At 38.9% G+C, this 20,782-nt stretch overlaps 1 protein-coding gene across 4 annotated transcripts in view; it reads right to left on the bottom strand.

The window, feature by feature from the left end:
• Positions 1-586: 586 nt before the first annotated feature.
• The window catches only part of PLPP4 (phospholipid phosphatase 4), a 47,684-nt gene continuing 27,488 nt past the window's right edge, over positions 587-20,782 (bottom strand). For 2 of the 4 annotated variants that reach the window (XM_064431480.1, XM_064431479.1), the window contains 2 exons: positions 8,252-8,422; positions 587-3,550 (listed from right to left, as the gene is read on the bottom strand). In XM_064431480.1, the coding sequence (XP_064287550.1) occupies positions 3,351-3,550; positions 8,252-8,422 (371 nt within the window). In that variant the 3' untranslated portion in view covers positions 587-3,350. The remainder of the gene's footprint in view (positions 3,551-8,251; positions 8,423-20,782) is intronic. The other 2 variants (XR_010367623.1, XM_064431478.1) reach the window with 2 other exon arrangements.

Here is a 20,782-nt window from a genome sequence, read left to right as displayed (position 1 = left end):
GCCATGGACAGAAAGAAGGCAAATGAGGTTCTCTTTTCACATTCAATAGAAATAATTTGTTCTATGCACAGGGAAAAAAAAATAGAGGGCCAAATTAGAAAAAAAGCAACAAAATCTGAATGAATCAGCACAAATGCTCTATTCCTAACCCAGTTCCTGAGATTTCAGTCACTGTGGGGACATTTTGCTGGTTGCCAGTGTCATGCTTTCAGGCTATCCTGCTGTGTTTGATTTGATATTGTCCTCCTGTTCTAGCCTAACCACGTTTGTTATTAAATATGGCACTTGCAGTGTTATTTGGGATATGGAATGGGACCAGGGGAAGGGACCTGTGGGGTTTAGCTGGGTAACAATTGCAGAATTTCAGCCTTGCAGAGTTACACTGTACCTTTGCCTGGAGGAAAGCTGAAGAGCATTACTTTGGTTAAAGGAGAGAGGCTGTTCCATTTTAACAGCATCAGTAATGACTCTTTATCAGTAACATTGTTTCTTTAGGGCTTTCTTTGTGTGTGATGCTCTACATGGTCTATTAATGAGAATAACTGTTAAATTATATTCTTCTCAAAAAAATGATAGCACACAGATGTACAAACCCACATTCATGTGTTGTTTTATTGGTGCATTACAACATTACATTTCCTTCACATTGAGAAAGCATGAGATTAAAATACATTGATCCACAAAAATGCCTTCCCTACGCTGACTTTGCACTGGTGATTGTGGCACCTACAGATCCCTCCACAAGTTTCATTCCATTAAGTCTTTCATAATTTTAATTACATTTTAATCAAACCTTTTACACTGTCTACTTTATTACTCTCAATTTAATTATTCCCATTAAAATGTGTTATTCTTTACTGGTCACCAATTACTCCTGCAATTTCAGTTTTTGTGCTGTATTACACTTCATGTTCCAATCCTTTAACAGCCCTTGAGGGCTGGATGAGCTTTTCCTCATCCTCAAAACAGCCTGCCTGTACCAAAAGCCATTAAAATACCGAGAATGTGTACAGCACAGTTAGAAGGCCCCACTCCATTTTGAGAATAAGCCAGATCTATACAAAAACATGCAAAATGCTCTATGCATCAGTATTAAATTTCTAATTTTGATTGACGATTTATTCTTTTTTTAACATTTGCATATAACCTGGAAGACTAGGGTTCCTGCTGAAAGAAGGAGCTAATGGTTAACCTCACCCTGGCTCTGGGGCTCTCAGTAATCCTCCCACATGAAGTAATAGAAAACTATATTTGTTACAGAATTCTGTAGGATGGTTTAAAAACTTTGTAGGAAGATTAAACCCCCACTGAACTCTGTGGATTTCTAGAATAAGATCTCAACCACACCAGAGGAGTGCTCTGTCAAATCCAGTGCAACTGCCAAGTAATTTTGCTTTGCTGATGCTGGTATTGTGAATTACTGTATATTCACCAGGAAAACCACAGCTAAGTTCAACTGTCTCTGTTGTAGAGCTCAGAATTCTGTAAGTGAAAGATCCTCCCTCTGACTCAGTTAAACTGTACCAGCTTTGCAAGGCCTGATTTCTACAGAGCCTCCCGGGTTCACTCCTGTTACCTTCTGTTCCTTAATGTCACTTCCTGTTACCTTCTGTTCCTTAATGTCACTTCCTATTTATAGCCATTTCCAAATATCATACAAATTTATACACAGCAAGGTTGCATCCTCTTGTACACAATTATTAGGTTTATTTTTAAGGGGACCCTAATTTGCTTGCTTTTTATAAAAATTCAAGTGTTGCCAATCAGGAAGCAGCTCTTCTCAAAACAAAAATCTACAAAGCTTAGCTTTGAGGAAAGTAAATGACAAGCCTTACATAAAGACATTGAGCTGTTTGAATCACAAAATGTCTACGAGGCTGATGCATATTCCAACAGGAACACAGAAATTATAATCATGGCAGCAGTCTCCTCCAGTCTGAAGCACCGTAATTGTGGTCGTTGATCAACATTATCTTGATTGCTCCAAGAAATGTTCAACTGCCAGGGTGTGGTCTGGAATATTTTGCCTGCATTTCTCACAGGATACCTAAGGAGAAAAAACCTGGAATCTGACATTCTGCCATCCAAAGGTACATCATCTCACAGGAATGTGATGTATACTGCATAGTGCATACGTAACAAACAGAATCCTACTGATAATAAATTAACTTCAGTCACACACTTGAACCTTCTCCACACCAACAGTGGTTTGATTCAGGTGAGTTCCAATTCAGGTACCAACCTTGGCAAGCACCATGCCCAAGAGCATGGTGAGCTGAAAATGTGGGATGGGGTTGGTGGAAAATTGTCTCCAGCCTTCCTCTGGATATGTTACAGTGCTGGAAACCACCACAAGCATTCGTGGTTGTGTGCCCAAAGTCACAAATGAGAATCTTTGCATTTCCTCAGGTCACCAATGCTGCAGTGAGTCACTACACAAGAATGAACATGGCACAACGAAATCCACAGAAAACTTTGTGTCTCTTTATCCTCCCAGCTTAAGGGGGTTTAAAACATCTGTTTGAAAGACTTCAGCTTGTTAAATGCAATGGATGCTCTTTTCTTTCGAAACTGTTTTGATGTTAAACACTGCAAGAGTTCTCAAAAATTGCTGATGGTGCAATATCAAGTTTCTAATCCATCCTGTATGTTGTTAGTTGGCAATTTTAACAGCATGGACTTTCTTGAAAGTGAGAATCATCCTGTGCAACTACTAATGCATGAGGCTTGGATCTCACAAGCACTTCACCAGCCACACCTTTCTCCTTCTTAGTCATTAGTAGCTCAGAACAACCTTGGTAAAACTTGACAATTAATACAAAGTTCCACCAGCATGTGGAGATTTTTGTTAATGTCAGAAGGCAGCAGGAAAACATAAGGATGATGCCCTAAATTATCAAATTACAGATGTTGAACACCTGATGAAAAGTGCTCTGTGTACTCGGCACCCATCAAAATCAATGAGTGCTGAAGATGACCAGAACTTTGTAGAAGATACTCAGTACTTCAGAAAATCTGTTTCCAGATCTAGTATATGCTCAGCCACATCTCAAAAGTACTCTCTTAACCATTCTCCACGAGATTCTTTTTAATAATGTACTTTCCCCTTTCTTTGTGTAGTTCTACCTGCTTGCAGTAGACTGAAAACAGATAATTCAGCAAGTGAGTATGAACTGAAAATTTAACTTTAAAAGTATGATGGTACCATGGCATTAAAAATAAAATATTTAAATTCCCTTTATAAAAAGGAAAGAAACAAAAGAAAAAATGTACATTAAGAACCACTGTTAAGAGACCAGTTTGGAGGAAATGTGAGAAGGCTAAAAGTTCATTCTGCACATTTCTCAAAGTCATACGGGACCTTCAGTTATTCCCTCCAGAGGCAGCCCAGTGGCATTGTCTGCTGTGGGTCTCTCTTCTTTCTTCACTGAGTTCTGATCCAGCAGGCTGACATAAGATTTGTGACAGGCTGTATTGCCCAAAGGAGGGTAGTGCTGTCTGTAGCAAATATAAGCAAAAATGAGGCCAATGACCCCTCCAACGAAAGCATCTGCAGGAAAAAAGCAACAAAACCAGAAGCATGTCACAAGGGGAAGGGCAGCCAGGAGTGAAAACTGCAAATAAAACACATTTGGTTGATGTAAAAGCGTTTAGCACAGAAAATCTGGATTTTGAATTTTCCTAAAGAATTTGGAACCAAATACCACAATTACACCAGACACACAAAATCCATCCTTGGGGACTTGTGTAATATTTTGAACACCCAAACTGTAGATGGTTGGCTCAGTTTTGGGGGATGAACACTGGGAGTAGAATGGTCTCCACGGGGTACCAGACACTCCTGATGTTCCAGATCACAGCTGACCATTTGTGGGTGGGCAACCCATGGATTTTCACCCATTTAAAAAAGCAGACTGACAAGAAAAATGTCAAGCTGGATGAATGCTTACCAAAAGCATCTGAAAAGTCAAAGAATAAGCATGCCTGTTAACTGATTTAATCTTTTTAATATATATCTATTTAATATTTTTAATATCTTTTAATGTTTTTTACTATCCCATACTCCTATCAGAAAATAAAGTAAGATAAGTAAGGCTATTGGATGAGATATTTGCAGCACTCGCACTTAGGCAATTTAAAGTTTCTATAGAGGATTCCTTCTGTTTCTGGTTATTAAAATGACCAGAAAATACTCACCTCACTAAAATACTCACCTCATCCTGTGTTTCATTTACAAACAACAAGAGAAAAATTTCACTGGAAATTTTTCACACACTCTGTGAAAGCCTTAGATTTAACATGAAGAATAATGAAGAGAGGCAAAAGGCACTGTTTAAAATGACCTGACAACACATTTTATTTTAACAAGACTGATTCAGCACCACATAATCTGTGTATAACTGTGTTTCCATTCTTTCAATTTCAAAAAACTCAAAGCGTAATAAATATGGTAAATCATTGAGTTTATTGGCAAAGAAGGGTAAATCAATGCAAATTATTTTTGTCTAAAGTCCTTAAATACAGATTAAATACCTTGGTTTGGCATTGTAATTTTTATTAGAACAATGTGGTTCAATTTTCAATGCATAATAGATGGTTTGTAATCATCAGAGAAGTGAGATGCCTTTTATCAAGAATGGCTGGGGAAAGAAAACCTGAAAAATTTAATAGTGAGGTGGATAAATTTAAGAAATGTGACTGTAAGTCACATTTGAGGAACAGGACTACATGGAATGACCCAGGAGATGCCTTCAAATCCTATGTTCTCTTCCTCCACAGAAAAGGACATAATGAATCTATTACAAATTAATGTAACAGGGGCCCAAACAGGAATTTAAAAGGTGATTGTGTGCAGACAGTAATTTATCCTACCCACACTGGAAGCTGACTGATTTCATCAGCCTGACTCTACCAAACTGTAATGGTATTAAAGTACTGAGGGCAAGAATTTTCACTGTACAGCATCAATCAACTTGTAAAAAACTTAGTTGTTGTGACAAGATTAATTTTCTATGAACTTGTGTTGGGTGCAATTCTCACATTATCCTACTTTCACTGAATACTGTTCCAGCTGCTTTTTTATTTTGCTTAACACTTGGGTCAAGCCTATGACTATTTAAATTACTATTTTTCATCATAGAGAAACACCAGATTTTTGCCAGTCCTCTTTAAGTTCCCTGGATTTTAAGGCTTGCTAAAATTTGCCCAGATTATTTCTTTCAAAACCTTTACACAAATTATTCAACTCTGGATCTCAGCTTGGGCACCACAGTAATACAAATTCACTACTTGATTTATGCCAAAGGTCTCTGTCTTACTGACCTTGCCTGACTGGGGTTAATAAGCAAAAAACACAGGCAACTTTTTTAAACTCCTGTTTTTGAAAAAAACAATTCAGTGTTTTGTTTGATTTCATGGTAGAAATAACTATCCTCTTTTTGTTCTTGTCCTTTTTCCCACTTTGCCCATAAAGGAAAATGAATATTCTTTCATTCTCAGCATTTCACTTTACCTTTTTCCATACAAAATTCTCCCTTATTCCATGAGTAAATTAACATTTTCAGAATTAGAAGTCTATGCAGGGAATATATATATTATAAACATAACATATATAATATATATTATATAGAACATCATATATATATATATGGAATTGATATATTCAGGATTCACAGCAAAATATCCTACTATCCACTAACACCAATACTAAGGCCTTGAACATCACTCTCTCCAGTCAAATTGAAGAGAGCTCATAAAGTTCTCATAATATTAATGCTGTAAGCACACTCAATGGATTTTTAATAGAGGGACACTCCACTCCATCTTTCACCTGCTCTGTGCAAAGTCTTGGACTCAGAACGAATGGTCCTTTTTCATTTCCCACAGCATGGTAAAGGCTCCATCACAAAGCCACCACAAATAATTTAGCACAATTAGCTGACTCTGCTGAGCTGAAAAGCCAAGGCCTGAGGTTCTGGGCTGTGTCCAGAGGGAACCAGTCTCTCCCTTGGGAGCACAGCTCTTTCAGGGGAAAGCAGAGGTCACCTGCAGGATAATGTCTGCCAGCACTGCTCTTGGGAGGAGATGGGTTTGTGTTGCAGGAAGGTAGAAAAATCATTGAGAAGAGCTTTACAAAATCAGGTCTGCTCTCCTAGAATCAGCAGTTGGCCTTGTCAAAGCTAGCATTTTGAAAGTTCCCATGTGAAAGCAATCCTGTTGGGAGCAATTTGTTAACAAAACAAGCTATTCCTGGGGAAAAAATAACTTGCACCTGTATAAAATTGTTTTTACACAGTTAGATAGAAAAATGTAAACTATCTTTCACAATCAACTTCCCTGCATGTAGACACTGACAGTTTGACTGACCAGTCAATACAGAATAACAACTTGTTACTAACCAATAAAGGTAATTGGCAAGAAAACTCCTAACCAATTAAGAGTCCCACACAAAGTATATAAATCTGTATAAAAATGAATTCTGTGAATAAAGAATGGGCCTTTTCCCACCATGAAGAAAATGGAGTCCCATGTAATTTATTCCCATAAGTTTGCAGCTCCATCTCCTTACAATTCAAAGGCAGAATAGGAGCAGCTGTGATGAACTGAGTCCCAACCCCTGGGTGCAGTGTTCCTCCAGCATGCACAAACCACACCACCATCACCTTTCAGCCCATCAATAATTCTGGCAAGGCACAGCTCACTCTGCAAACACCTGTTCCAAACTCGAGAGCAAACCTGTACTCTCCACATCTCTTCCCACTCCTCCTTTTCTCTTTAACAGGAAGCTCAAGACAAGTGCCAAATATTTTCTGTGCCTCCTGCCAGCCTGGCCAGGCAGCACCTCACGCTCAGCAGGTTTGTGCTGGAGGCTCTCTGCAGCCCCAGTGCCACTGAGAAAAGGAAAAATGGGTCCTGAAACATGACAAGGCTCTGCTGGAATGCAGGAGGCTCCTCAGAGAACATGTCAAGGCTAATGGCTGATGATTAAGCAGCTGCAGGAGCACAGCAGGGTGAGGGAAAGCATGACCGAGACTGGTTCTCCTGCTGGGTAGATGAGAAGGAGCTTGGGGGGACAGAGCAATGCAACAATTAATTGAAATTATGTGAGGAACCAACAGAATGCTGTGTCTTTGTACTGGGATTTGGGGCCAGGTTTTGGTAGCAGAAGGAGCTGTAGAGGTGGCTTCTGTGAGAATCTTCTCCATGTGCAACAGAGCCAGCACCAGCCAGCTCCAGGATGGGACTGCTGCTGGCCAAGGCTGGGCACAGCAGGGATGTGGGAGCACCTCTGGGATAACAGATGTAAAAAACTGGAAAAAAAATCTGGACAACTGAAATGGCAGCTGGAGAGAGGAATGAGAACATATGAGAGAAACAGCCCTGCTGACACCCAGGTCAGTGAGGAAGGAAGGGCAGGAGCTGCTCCAGGCACCGTGACAGCAGCTGCTGAGTGATCTCTCCTTCACCTTATCTCGACTCATGAACTTTTCACAGCATTTTCTCTCACCCTTCCAGCTGAGGAGGGGAGTGACAGACCTGGTGTTCAGCCAGGGTCAACCCACCACAGTGCTGGCAAACAGGAAACAGCATGTAACCAGTATGGAACTGAAATTTCAGGTAATTGAAAGGAGCACTCAGGACCTTGAGGGGAGTTCAATTTGCAAGGCCAGCAGTACAGTCCTAGCAACACCACAGAAAGCCAAGGTGACCTACATAACAGCACCAGAAATACCATGCATGGTATTACTTATAGGAATTCAGGGACAAATAGAGAAAAAGAAATTACAGGCTGGTTTACTTAGCAAAAGAATGAGTGAAAGCAAGGAAGCTACAAAGGTGGCCATAAAGAAGGTGAAGAAATGGTAAAAGAAATAATTGATGGCAGGGTTTCCCGAATTGTCACACGAGTGTGTAATTGATAAATAGCACAACCTTCTCCATCAGTTACAGAATTTTGAAGGACTCTGAGGCAGCAGTGACAGATGCAGTGACCTGATGGGTGTTACACTCCAGAAGTGCCTGCTGTGAGGGAGGAGAGGATGCTGTGGCAGAGGCTTGAAGCTCTGAAGGTCAGTGCTAGCTAATCCAGCCTGGCTAGAAAGCCCCAGCATCAATCCAGGAGCAAGGAAAATCTATAGCACAGCATGGTGTTTTAACTCACACCATGCAGTGAAACAGAAAAAAAATCAAAGAAATACATGGCTAACTAAGAACAAAAAGAGTAGGACAAAAGGGCACATCCGTGTCTCACCTTGCCAGTGGTGTTTGTAGTCACACATCCGTGACAGGGCGATCATCATGGCACAGTAGAGGGGCAGGATTGCTGCACAGAGCCTCCAGCTCTTCCCTCGGCCGCTCTCCGTGAAGCAATGCAGCTTTCCAGCCAGGTAGAAGGTGGTGAAGCCAAGGCCTGAAAATGCAACTGATAAAGCAAAGCACATCACTACAGTGAACTATAATTAATGCTCGTTTGGTCGGTTGGGGTTTTTTTATTAAAGGAGTCATGATCTTGCAGACTTGAAAAAAATTACATTTTTGGGGAAGGAAATGAGAAAAGACATTCTCCAACAAGATCCACGACAAACATGTATTATCCATAGCAGTATTACCTATAGAGCAATGCAAGCAACCAGGCAAGTGAACAATTTGGGAACCAGGCAAGGTTCCCAAATTCCCAGGCAATAGGTGTTACCTACAGAGCAATGCAAGCAACCAGAAAAGGGAGCACTCAGAAGTAATTTGATTTTTTTCTAATATATACACTCAGCGTTCACATGATCTGACACTTCTGCAAACACTGTGGTGCCTCTAGATATTCACCTATCCCATAGAAATTTAAATTTTTTCTTCCTTCAGCAATTTACCTTTTTCCTCTGGGGGAGACATCAGACACTAAATTAAACATTTAAGCAAATTTTTAACTTGAGTCACAAAAGCTTTTTCATGCTTCAACCTTCAGCACATCTTTCCTGATTTTGGACCTATTCTAAAACGTTGAGGTTCAAAGCAGAAAAGGATTCAGACAGTTTGCACTGTAATTGAATTACATTTAAATGAGATTTTAGGTTCCATTACCCAGTTTGTATAGAACATGCACAAGTGGCAGTGACAAGAGAACTCAGGCACCAACTTTCTGCACTGAACTTCTTTCCTGTTACAGCTCTTAAACCTTCCAGAGAGACACTGGACAAGGAAAGGACTTGTTTGCATAATTTCATCTTCCAGATGAGCAAATGGGAGTAATCAAAATAAAATCTGTTTGGATATGCAATATCAAATGCAATCCTGAAGCAAAAACTTTCCCACCCCAAAAATATTTTTGTCTTCATTTTTCTATTTTTCACCTCGGGTTATTATTTTTTAGGTGAACTGAAATCTGAAGGCAGCATTCCCAGGCAGAAGACTCAATTGCTTTGTGGTTTCAATTTCAGGCAATCTGCAATGCCCAGCAATTTAGAGGACTTAAAGGAATATTGCCCAAACTATAAAGTAGGTGTTCAGTTCACACAGACTCATATTTAGGATTACTACCATTTATCAGGCAATTTTACCAGCAATTGTCAGCATGGTGCACAGCAGCAGCAGATGTAGCTAAAAGGAACCTGGTGATATTTTCAAAATACTATTTTCCCCAAATTTGTGAGGTTCTTTTCAGGGTCTGTCTTCCAGAAGGATGTGCTCATGGAAGAACATGGAAGTTCAGCAGGATCTATATTTGTAATAAACACAAAGGCTGATCTTGCCTTAGGTGGTGGTTATGTTCTAACTAAAAGCCAGAAAGAAGAGAGTCACAAACATTCCTCTAAGGGGAACCCACACCTAATATAAGGGGGAAAATAAATATACAATACTCTAAAAATATCATAATATACAAAGCTAATATTGTGGCTGTAGAACTAATGTTGTACAGAGAAGCCTTACACTGCAGAATTTCAGATTGACTTCCCTTACCTGGAGTGTGCAAATCCAGAAAGGGCTGCTAGACCCAACAGTCCCAGTGCAGGCAGAGTCAGCAGCAAAACCCATGGAATTAACAGCAAAATGCTCTAGGATGTGGGATATACATTATAAAAGTAAGTGCAGAATTCAAGACAGCTCAATAGCTGTGCACCCCATGTGGGCAGCTTTGCCTGATGGCTCTGTTGTGAAGATGTCAGTCAAGAACATAAAGAAAAACAATTCACTCTTCAAGAATCCTGGGCCTAAAGGTGATATTTACACTGAAGGATTGGTCCATCAGTACAAGATATTTGAGCACTTTTTCCTGCACCAGCTGGAGTCAATACCTCACTGCAGCATGAAGGAAATGCAAATCCACACATGCCCTGAAGGGTCACACTCTGTCTACTGTCCTAGTAAAAGTTATTAGAAAGATCCCAAAGATTCAGCAGAACAGTACACACTCACATCTAAGCTGCCTTTTTCCAGAAAATAAATCAAACTCTCTTTATATAAGGAAGGGAAAAGCAGTACAAAATACCAACCATCCCTTTTTGGAGACACTGATGTAAATGAACAGAAGTAATCAGTCTGATTTAGTTTAAAACAATGTTAACACAAGAAACATATTGATACAAATTCCAGACACAAAAATTCAATTGATTTTAAATGTTGTTAAGAGGAGAAAGGAATGAGGAAATGAGATATTTTTACCAATTGGTGTAGCTAACTCAAATCAAAATGCTGATGCCACAAGTTACTGAACTCAGGAAAAACTCTCATGAGACAAACCACAGGTTCTGTCATGGCTTGTTAAAATTCTTTCAAATGCATTGTCGTTATTTGAATAAATAAAAATACCATAGACTCAATTGTTCAGTTTGCTTCTATGATGTTCTTTTTAAAAAATGAGTTCAGAAGGCATAAGGAGGATGACAGCACCTGGAGACACCACAGATCCCATCCAGACACCTGATTCCCTCCAGACAGGGGATTTAGGTGCGCTGAAAAACCTGTCTGCACAGACCAAACCAATTACCAAGCTGAAATGCATAAGGTGAGAAACTGTAAACAAGAATCTGATCTAAAGCACCCCAAATAAATTATTCATTTAAAAATGTAATTGCTTTTGTGAGCATTTTTCTGAAATTTAAACTACCCCAGGAGGATCTTCAGCCTCTCAAGTTTTAATGGATGCTTTGTTAAGCACACAATAAATGACTTTTATACATTAAGCAGTTTTTGAACTAAAGAAAACCCTTCAAATTACTTAAGTGACATCAAATTACAAAACAACCATCTGAATGGCCTTTTAAAAGATCAGATAAAATGATCCATCCCTTTGTCTGCAATGCTTTATTTTTGCAGTGATAACTGTACATTTCCTGAGTGCAAACACAGACTATTCATCACTGGAATTGTTTAGCAGCCTACTGAGGAATTCCAGCAGCTAGGGCTACTGCTGAATGTTTTCAGTTTCACACTGTTCAAAGACTGAAATATTTATCTTTCTTGAAGGAAAAAGTATGATACCAAATGAGTGCATAAATTTTAATGCTGAAATTCAACTCAAAGAGCATTTTATAGAAGTACAATTCCCAAAGCATGTTATGAGCTTATTATCACAAAATATTTTTAAATTCTTTTTTTCCAAGTGGGACAGTCAATCACCTTCCCTTTGGCCTAGCTTTATTAATTTCTTTTCACAGAGAAAGACAGTTCAGCAAAAGCAACGTGAAAAGCACATCACAAACTACAAATGTATGCAGGGACTTGGGAAACAAAAAAGAGATGTTAGAAGAAAAATAGACTTATTATCTGGAAAGCAAGAGCCTTAGTCATTAGTTGTTTTTGCATTACTGTCACAATGAATTCTTATGAACTTTTTGGGGGTTTTTTTGGTGACATGTGCTTTCATGTACTTTTCCAGATACCTCATCTCACCTGAAATTCCTAAGGTGGCTTCAGGATGCATCTCATTGCCACCAAAAAATGAGAACTAAGTTTTGATTTGTTCAGTTCACGACACCTTTTACAAAAGTCCTAAAAGCAACCTGTTCCATAGCCTACTTTTCCATTTCTGTGGGTAGAAACCTTGAAAAAAATCCTCCTTCTCTGAGAACATAGTGAAGAAAAGATTAAACCAGCTCAGATCCTGGAATTACTTTCAGTAATTTCTCTTTTTAAGCACAGCCTAGGTACAAGCTTTAAATCACTGCCTCTTCAGCTCCAATGCAAATTATGGCATGGGGGCATTTATGAGATATTTAACAATAAATAGTCCCTACCAAGAGCAATTTTTTCTTTTCCAGGTCAACTCTGGGAGATATCAAATTCCAGCCAATAGGTCAGGGTAACTTCTTGCTTTCCTGTTTTTCTGTAATTACATCATCAGTAACATCCTGGGTAAGGATCACATCCTGCTCAACTTCTTGTCATGCATCACTCATTCAGATATGTGCACCTAATTTAAAACTTATTAGAAGGAAATTGGCCCAAGCATCCAGACTAGCATGTAAAATACAGATAGAAGACAGGCTGAAGAGTTTCTCCATGGATAGAAATTTTTTACAATGGAGTATCAGAATGCTTCTGTCAAATTCATGATCAGCAGTGTCAAGGAGTTTACTGGAATATACCAGTTCTAGTGCTGCAAATAATCCCCCTAAATACTTCAAAAAAGAGCTAGGAAAACCCCAGGACTTTGCCCAGCCTGAGCAGGAAGGTTTATACAGAAAATCACTGCTTCTCTTTTCATGGTGTGACACACCATGAAAAATATAGGAAAAAAAAGGCAAAATATTATTTATTCCTGGAACACTGCAAAGTGCAGCCTGATCTATCCACCATCTGTAAGAGAAACTTTTCATTTTATGGAGAGAAGTTTGGACAGGGGAAGACAAATGACTTTGAGCCTTTTTCACCCCCACTTTCAAAGTGGGCCAGGACCAAGGAGGAAGTGGCTGCACAGCAGGATTGTACTGTCACTGAATCCACTGGGCTCCAAACTTGCCAAAAACTCTCTTGAGAAAATCAGGGACTGGAAAATTGGGCATCTTCATTCCCAATTCAGTCTGGAATGAAGTTTGCTAGCTGAAGACAGCAAAACTAGAGTTGCTCTCTGTTATGGAGTACACAGTAGATTTGGGATTAATACCTTTAAACATACAAAGAAAAGGGAGAAAATACATTTTTTCAAAGTGCTAAATAACTGAATTGTTCAGCATGCAGAAGAGAAGGCTCGAGGACAACCTGGTCTGGTGGAAGATGTCCCTGTCCATGGCAGGGAGTGGAAGTGGATGATTTTTAAGGTCCCTTCCAACCCAAATCCCACAGTGGCCCTACATCCTTTGTGTAAAACAAATTCATTAAAATGTTGGCCAGGTAGGACAAATCCCAGTGAGGAACCACTGCTCTATACTTCCAGGATTCCTGTATTAAAATTCACTTCTTTTTTTTTTTAATTCAGAAAAAAAGGAATATCTTTTTGAGGTATACCCATAATCTGAACCTCTAACAGGCTCGAAAGAGTTGATTTATAATTAAGGCTGGAAAACTGAACATTAAGGAGTTCATTTCCAAAGCCCCTCATGAATTCCAACAGCCCTTGCCGTTGAGTATTCACAGGTAATTATGTCAGAGAAGAGGTAGAAGCATTAAACATAACCATTCCTGAGTGTACTCAGAGTTTGAATTAAGAAGCCAATAAACCCCACAGGATTTTTTTTTTTTTTGCTTGCGTATTTAAGAAATCTGTTTCATATTTCCCTGGATTCTTCTATAAAAGGATGAAATATTTCAGTGAGACAGTGCCATACAGCTGTTAATTAAGAGATTTATCTTGAAAATAGGGGAGTAGCAGCAATTACTGCCAAAAACCTGTGGCTTGTAGCTCATTTGTTACTTAAAATGTTCATTTTCAAGTGAAGGAAATATGATTATCCTCCATGAAATTGCTAGCTAAAGATAATTAACAGTTCAAATTTAGATACCCAATTATAATTACAAGTACTGAGGTAATATTTTATATAAAATTATCACAGGATAGCAAACATTTTTATTGAAATTCAATAATTTCTCCATTCTGAAGCACATAAATCACTTTAATTTTTCAAACAAATGGGTGTCTTTTAACATGTAAAAATATTTTCGTTCTTACAACTGACTATTTTAATTATTTAGTGGAAAAGGAGAGGAGGAGCTGCCTGTCCTTTCATTGTAATGACAGCATATTTCCCAGTCACCTTTTTTCCTTGTAGTGGCACAGCACAAAACACCACAAATGCCATGTTAATTTAATTAGTGCTTCATCAGGCAAGGCTAGAGAATAAATGATATAATCAGCTTTAATATCTCTGATGATATACAGTGACAAACACTGAGTAGGGCAGGCAATTGTGAAGAGATAGAGACAATAAAATATGAACAACCAGCCACTCACCAGAAGTGCTGGGATGTTCTGAGAGTTGTTGCAGAGTCTTTACCTGGCTACGAAGAGAATCCACACCCAGGCTGCTGTCACAGAATTTATAACTGGCTCAGAGAAGCAAAAACCAAGAGATTTCTCTTCTTTTTCTCCCAAAACTGAGGAGGGGACTAGATAGAAGCCTAATTTAGGAGTAATCCTAAATTCAGCCCAAACCAGCAACTTGCATTGCCTTCCAACATGATTAGAAACACTCAACATAATCATTCTCCAAATGTTCCCAATTACTTATAAAAAATTCCCAATTACTTATAAAAAATGTAGGAACCAGACTGAGAGACTTCTTAGTTCAGGTTGAAACAAAGGAAAACTGAAAGTCTCAACAAAAAATCCACCAGTCAAATCAGTAATTTTCAACAAAGCAGTATTAGTTTTTTAAATATTTTGCATAAATAATTGTCATGTAGGTTTTGTTTGAGAAAACACTGATGTCATTATTTGCTCAGTCTTCTGCAGAAGGAAGAGGAAATAAATTACCTAATAACTCATGTTTTCTATGTGGAACTGACAGCATTAGCAAAATCCAAATGAGGCTTTTGCAGGTGTTTTTTTTCTTTCTGGCATAAATAGTATACTTGATTTCCTGCATTTATCTCATAGCTTTTATCTCAAGAGCCTTTTAATATCCCCTTGCTTTCAAGAGACCTAAATTAATGTTTTCAGAAAATGTTATGACTGAGATTTCTGCAGTTTGATAAATCAGTCAGCCACCTCTAAAGGAAGCTGCCTGGCATTTAAAGTTTATCATTCAATTTCAAGGGTTTTATTGAGTTATTTTTCTTTTGCTTACAGCAGAATTGTAGTTGGTACTCCTGATTTTAATGAAATTATTTTGGACTCGGAGTTGTTTGCATTAGGACAACATGATCTTGTGTGAGTCAGGTGTATCCCTTTTGCTGCTCAAAGGGGATTTGAGTGTGCAAGGAGGATTTGGAGACTGACCACAAATAATTCTTTTAGGGTGGAAAAGACCCACCCCAGCCTACAAAGGTGAGTGCTCCGTAGGGAATTTTAAAGTCCTCACGGGCACAGAATATTTGGGTTTACTTGCAAGTAGCTCTAATACAGGTAGAACACTCTCCTGCATATTCTGATTTATGTGCTGCAATGGCAGTTTCAAGGAATCTCAATATCTGCCAGCAGTGGAGTGAGATTTCTTCCTTAAAGATGGTCAGAAAGAGACGTGCCAGGCTCCCCTGAGTTCACAGCCTTCCATTTTCAAATCAAACCCGAGCTTTGTGACCCATTTCACTCCAGAGAAGAGCTGTCACCACAGTTCACAGATGGAAATTGATCTTTAGATCTCTGCTGTGACTCAGAGGCCTTTGAAGAGAAAAGGTCAGGCAGAAGAACAATGGTCTTTACTTTAGATACAGCTGAAATCTACAGCAGCACAACAAAATCTTCTGCAGCCTGTGAAACCAATTCCTTAAGCTTAGCTTACAAAATTTGCCTTAAAAGCTAAAGTTAGGCAAAAAGAAAGGAAGAATTAGACTGAAAGGTAATTAAGCTCCTTTCCTGCACAGATGAAAGCAAACTGAACAGATATAATAACCAAGAAACAGCAATGTAATAACCCAGAACCAGCAGCAGCTGCTGGGAAAACTGGTTTATTTGAGCCAAGATCAGAGATTTACTTACAATTGCAGCTCACTTTTTTAACTTCAAATTTTTACAGATTTCCATTTTGTCTGAAAGTGTAAACTACAGCTCGAAAGGCAAAGAAAATAATTTTCTTCTTCACTTCTAAAGAGCAATTACTTTCTCAAACACATCAGGACACCTTCATTCATCAAGGAGGTAATTAAAAAACATATGACAACACAAGTCAGTGCTATTGTCCCCACAGCCTCTGATTGCATTCATTTCAGATTTCTGATTGAATTCTCTGATTTCTTCAACAATATTCAACAGTAATCTCTACAAACCTCTTTCAGCAATACAATAAAAAGAAGAAAAACAAAAACACCCACACGAGAAATGAAAGCTCTCTCACAGCTCTATATCAACATTCATTCTGTAAATATAAAATTGAGATGCTAGCACAAAATCATTTCTTCAAAACTCTATTTTTTCCTTGCAAAAAGAAGTCTCTAGACTCAATATTTTTATTAATAAAAAAGACACAATTTAGCCAAAAGCCAACTTTTCAAACTAATTTAAGTAACTAAATTGCAGATTGCAAAAAAATAAAAATCACAAGTGTTTTATTTATTTTGCTGCTGATAGCAATTTTATACAGGATATGTTAATTTTTAGTTGATTTTATTCCCATAAATCCATCCAATCCAACGTGAAATTGTAAGTATGTTCAATTATTTCTGCAGCCACTGTGTTAAAATGGTTAATTTTTAGCAAGTTTGGCTTCCAGTCAGTTGATGGGATCTTTTTCTCAGGGATCAATAGCCAACAGGAATCTCCTGAAGTCCAACACAGGGAAATTCAAATTCCTGGACTGGGGGAAGAACATCCCAGCTCTGCTGGGTGGCAGCCAGTACAAGGTGAAGAGACAACTGGCACCAACTGAAGCACAGGAAACTGCATTTAAATATAACAAACAACATTTTCACTGAGTGGTCAGGCACTGGACCAGCTTCCCTGTGAGACAGGCTGTGGAATCTTCACATTAAATCAAACCTCAACTGGGAATCATCCTCTGGAACCTTCTCACCCTGACCCTGCCTTGTTGTGGCTGGAACTGCACAATTTCCAGAGGCACCTTTATCCCCAGAGTCCTGTGAATCCAACTACAAGTTGATATAAACCAGACTAGCAAGTGATTATTCATTTATTTCACAGCAGACACATCAGTTTCAGGATGTCTGTGTGGGTTTTGATGGCCACCAACACTCAGCAGTACAAACCCCAAGGAACTTGAATTAACCTCTCACCAAGCCACTATTTTTGCTTCAGTAGAAAGGTACCAAAACCAGTTTCATGCAACTTCCTCTAATCTAATTCCTTAGCTGAAAAACACAGTTTCAACAGTTCTGGCCAAGTCAGAAATAACACATTTAAAAATAGTCACTAAAAAAAGCTGAAGCCAAAACTGGCAACTGCAATTTGCTTGCAAATGTTTTGAGCAGAATAAGAGCCTAAAGGGAGTTATATCATGAAGAATTAATCACTTCCTCTAAGAAAGCAAACAGGGTCAAGAATCTGGCATTAAATTCACAGAGGATTTTTGGTGTTTCTAAATAAATTGTTGTGTTACTATTATTTACCCATATTTGCTTGTACAAGGACTCCATTCCAATCACAGCAGCATCTCCTTGTCTGGGATTTAATTTTTTCTTTGAAGCTAAACAGCCCATTTTACTGAACAATATTTGAAGCAAGCTTGTGATGCTGATTTCCTATTTACTGTTCTGATAAGCAACATATGAACATAAACATTTCAGATGCAACCATGAAGTTGTCCTGGTTTTGGCAACAAGACTCATTTATTATCTATTTTAATATAAACTCATACTACTTTTGCAATACTTCTCTTTGCTGCTGGTGGCCTGTCCTTATTTATACAGGTGAAATCTGGGTCAAAGATTCAGTTAGAATGCAATGGATCAGGTTTTTATTCCTTTTATTTAGATCTCTGTATCCAAAACTTAGTATCACCAACTTGGAAAGATGATCTGGATTTGTATTTTAAGCCGGAATTAATTTTTAGACTGCAACTGGAAGAAGACATGGACAAAACCCAACCCATAAAATTTGGTAGAACCATTTTATATTTGTGCCATTACCAGGATATAAAGTGAAAAGACAATTTGCCCTTTTACTTTCCCTCTCCTTCCAGCCACCTGACTGGTGATGTGGCAACATCACAGGAAATTTACTGCTCATATTCTTCTGCTCTCTTCTGAGAACTCTTTAGAGGTCCCAGGGCATTGCAACAATTTTTAAGCTGCAGCTCATGAACCCTACATGCTTTCAGAAATGTGAGCTCTCATATGGAAAACATGCTCAGTATTCCTGTCACCTTAATTAAACATGTTCTTGCCATATGGTCAAGCAGAATCAGCCTTCCTTGTGCATGAAAAAACCCTGGTGGCTTCCAGGCTGAACATGTTCCCTGAAAAAATTAAGATATCTTCTCCAAACAAAGATATTTACCCAATGATAACAATAGCTAACTGCAATTTAAGACTAAGACAGGGTTTAGAAAGCTGGCATTCTCTCTCATGACCCCGAGGTAATAATTCAAATTCAAATTCTCTCACCAAAATAGACTCAGACCTCCCTGTCCACACAAATACCAGACAATGAAATGCTCAGTTCTTGTAGCCTGTATAAAGATTGGCACATTGTGAAATCTTCCTTGAGCTGGCAAATATACAAAGCTACTGCAAGTAACAAAGAACTGTTAATTAAATGAACCCTACTGATTTCTTTTCCATTTTTTATTACTGCCTATCTGGCCTACCCGGAATTGCTTCACTGGATACAAACCTGGATTTACAAGCATTTCTTTCCCATGCACATTGATTTTTAGATAAATAGCACTCTAGGACTCATAAGTTCCTATTTTGTTTGTGGATAGATTTTGTCAGCCTGACACAAATGTCAAAATGACATCAGACATTAGATGCAAAGGAAGAAATCAATTACAAAAAGCTCTCTCTCCATCCCATTAGTACAATGTATGCCTGCAAATTCAGTGATCTTTTCAGGTCCCAGTTGTGCACATGGCTTGTCCAATTAAATGTCCTGTGTTCATTCACCTTAATTTTCCTCTTGCATGTGTTGCATTCAGTTAAATTCTCTTTATCCATGCATCACATTTTTCATTAAGTGGCACACCGGGTAATCATTACCAATAAAAGGTTTTCTGCTGATTTCTGCACAATTTTTTCTGTTTGTTTCATTGAATACACTCAATCATTCTATCTGTATGTCCATGCATTTGGTTGCTCATTTTTGGTCTGTAGCTTGCTGCTGCTGTTTCCATCTTTTGCAAGGAGGGAAAAATACAGCTGGAGAGGTGGGGATGCCATGAGGCCTCTCCAGAGAAGGCTGCCCAAAAGTCTTCTGCAAGAAAACTCTTCAGAAAGCATACAGGAAGGACACAGGCAGGAAAAAATGCTGCATTTATGATCCTTAAACATCACTGTTTTGATGAAGTATGGGCGTAGAGAGGCTGCATGGTTCCATCACAGGTGCTAGCTTTAAATTGGCATTAAAATGCCAATGGATTATAAAACTGTGGAAATACTAAATATGGAATAAACAAATGCATATTTTGGAGTTATTTTGGGCCACTCAGGAGCACCTCTGAGCTTCTGGACGCAGGCAGGAGTCTGGGCTCCTACAGCCAAAGGTCCATCCCCTCTCACAAGATTGGCAGCACACTGGAAAAGAAGGAAAATGGGTTCCAAACAATCCAAAAGATCCAGAGATTTCTTTGATCCAGTGGGACGTGCAAGTCACTCCTCGGTGTTATGAAACAGTCTGTGCTCCACACATTTTTCTTCTTTTATGAGATGCAGTCCTTGGCCCAGGGAGGTGAAGCCAAGGAAATCATCTGTGCTCCAAGACAGGAGAACTCTCCTTCAGGGCACAAGTTGCTCTGAGAGTGGCAACAGGTTGTTCACAACATTTTTATGGAGTAAGCAAGGTCAGGCCAGGCCACCTGGGAGTGCCAGTGCTGTCACTCTTGACACACATGCCTGCATTTTTCACTCTTACAGCTCCCCATTTACAGCACCACAGATTTTCTTGTTAAAGGCTTCGTCTTGCATGGATGAAGTTTTAGATTCTGGTATAACAAAGCTTGTGATTGACAGCCTATCCTAGAAATGCCTTAAGAAAAACTCTTTTGAAGATGTGAATGGCTCTTGACTGAAGCTTCCAACCCTTCTTTATGAGTTGCCTGGCAGCTTTTACTTGTGATTTATTTTCCCCAGGGGTTCAAGTGAAGTAGGAAATACCAAACTCTAGTGGGTACTTGTAAACCATCATACCAAGAGAGGTACTATGGTTTATGTCAACTCTCATCCTCACCACTTACATTTCTGCAGTCATGAAATAGAAAAAATAATCCCCCAAACACTAACAGAAACAAAAAAAAACCAACCAAACAACCCTTTTTGGTGCTGTTTCATGAGCTTCACAACACACATTGAAAGATGACAGAAATCTGAAGAGTGGAACTCCTTCAATTTACCTCGTAATAATCTTGTGCTGAAGGAAGGGAGAAAGGTGCCAAGGAAACATTCTGGACTGAGATTATGGAAGAAAAGTTCATAAGTGCTCACACTGCCTATCTGGCCTACCTGGAATTGCCAGAAGACAGGAAGGACCGTTTTTAAAACTGAGCTAAGAAAATGGAAAACTACAGCACAATTTGCAAACATGAAT

Source organism: Passer domesticus, chromosome 8 (genome assembly GCF_036417665.1).
Source record: "Passer domesticus isolate bPasDom1 chromosome 8, bPasDom1.hap1, whole genome shotgun sequence".
In the NCBI taxonomy this organism is placed as follows: domain Eukaryota; kingdom Metazoa; phylum Chordata; class Aves; order Passeriformes; family Passeridae; genus Passer; species Passer domesticus.
This window is presented reverse-complemented; position numbering and strand designations above follow the sequence as displayed.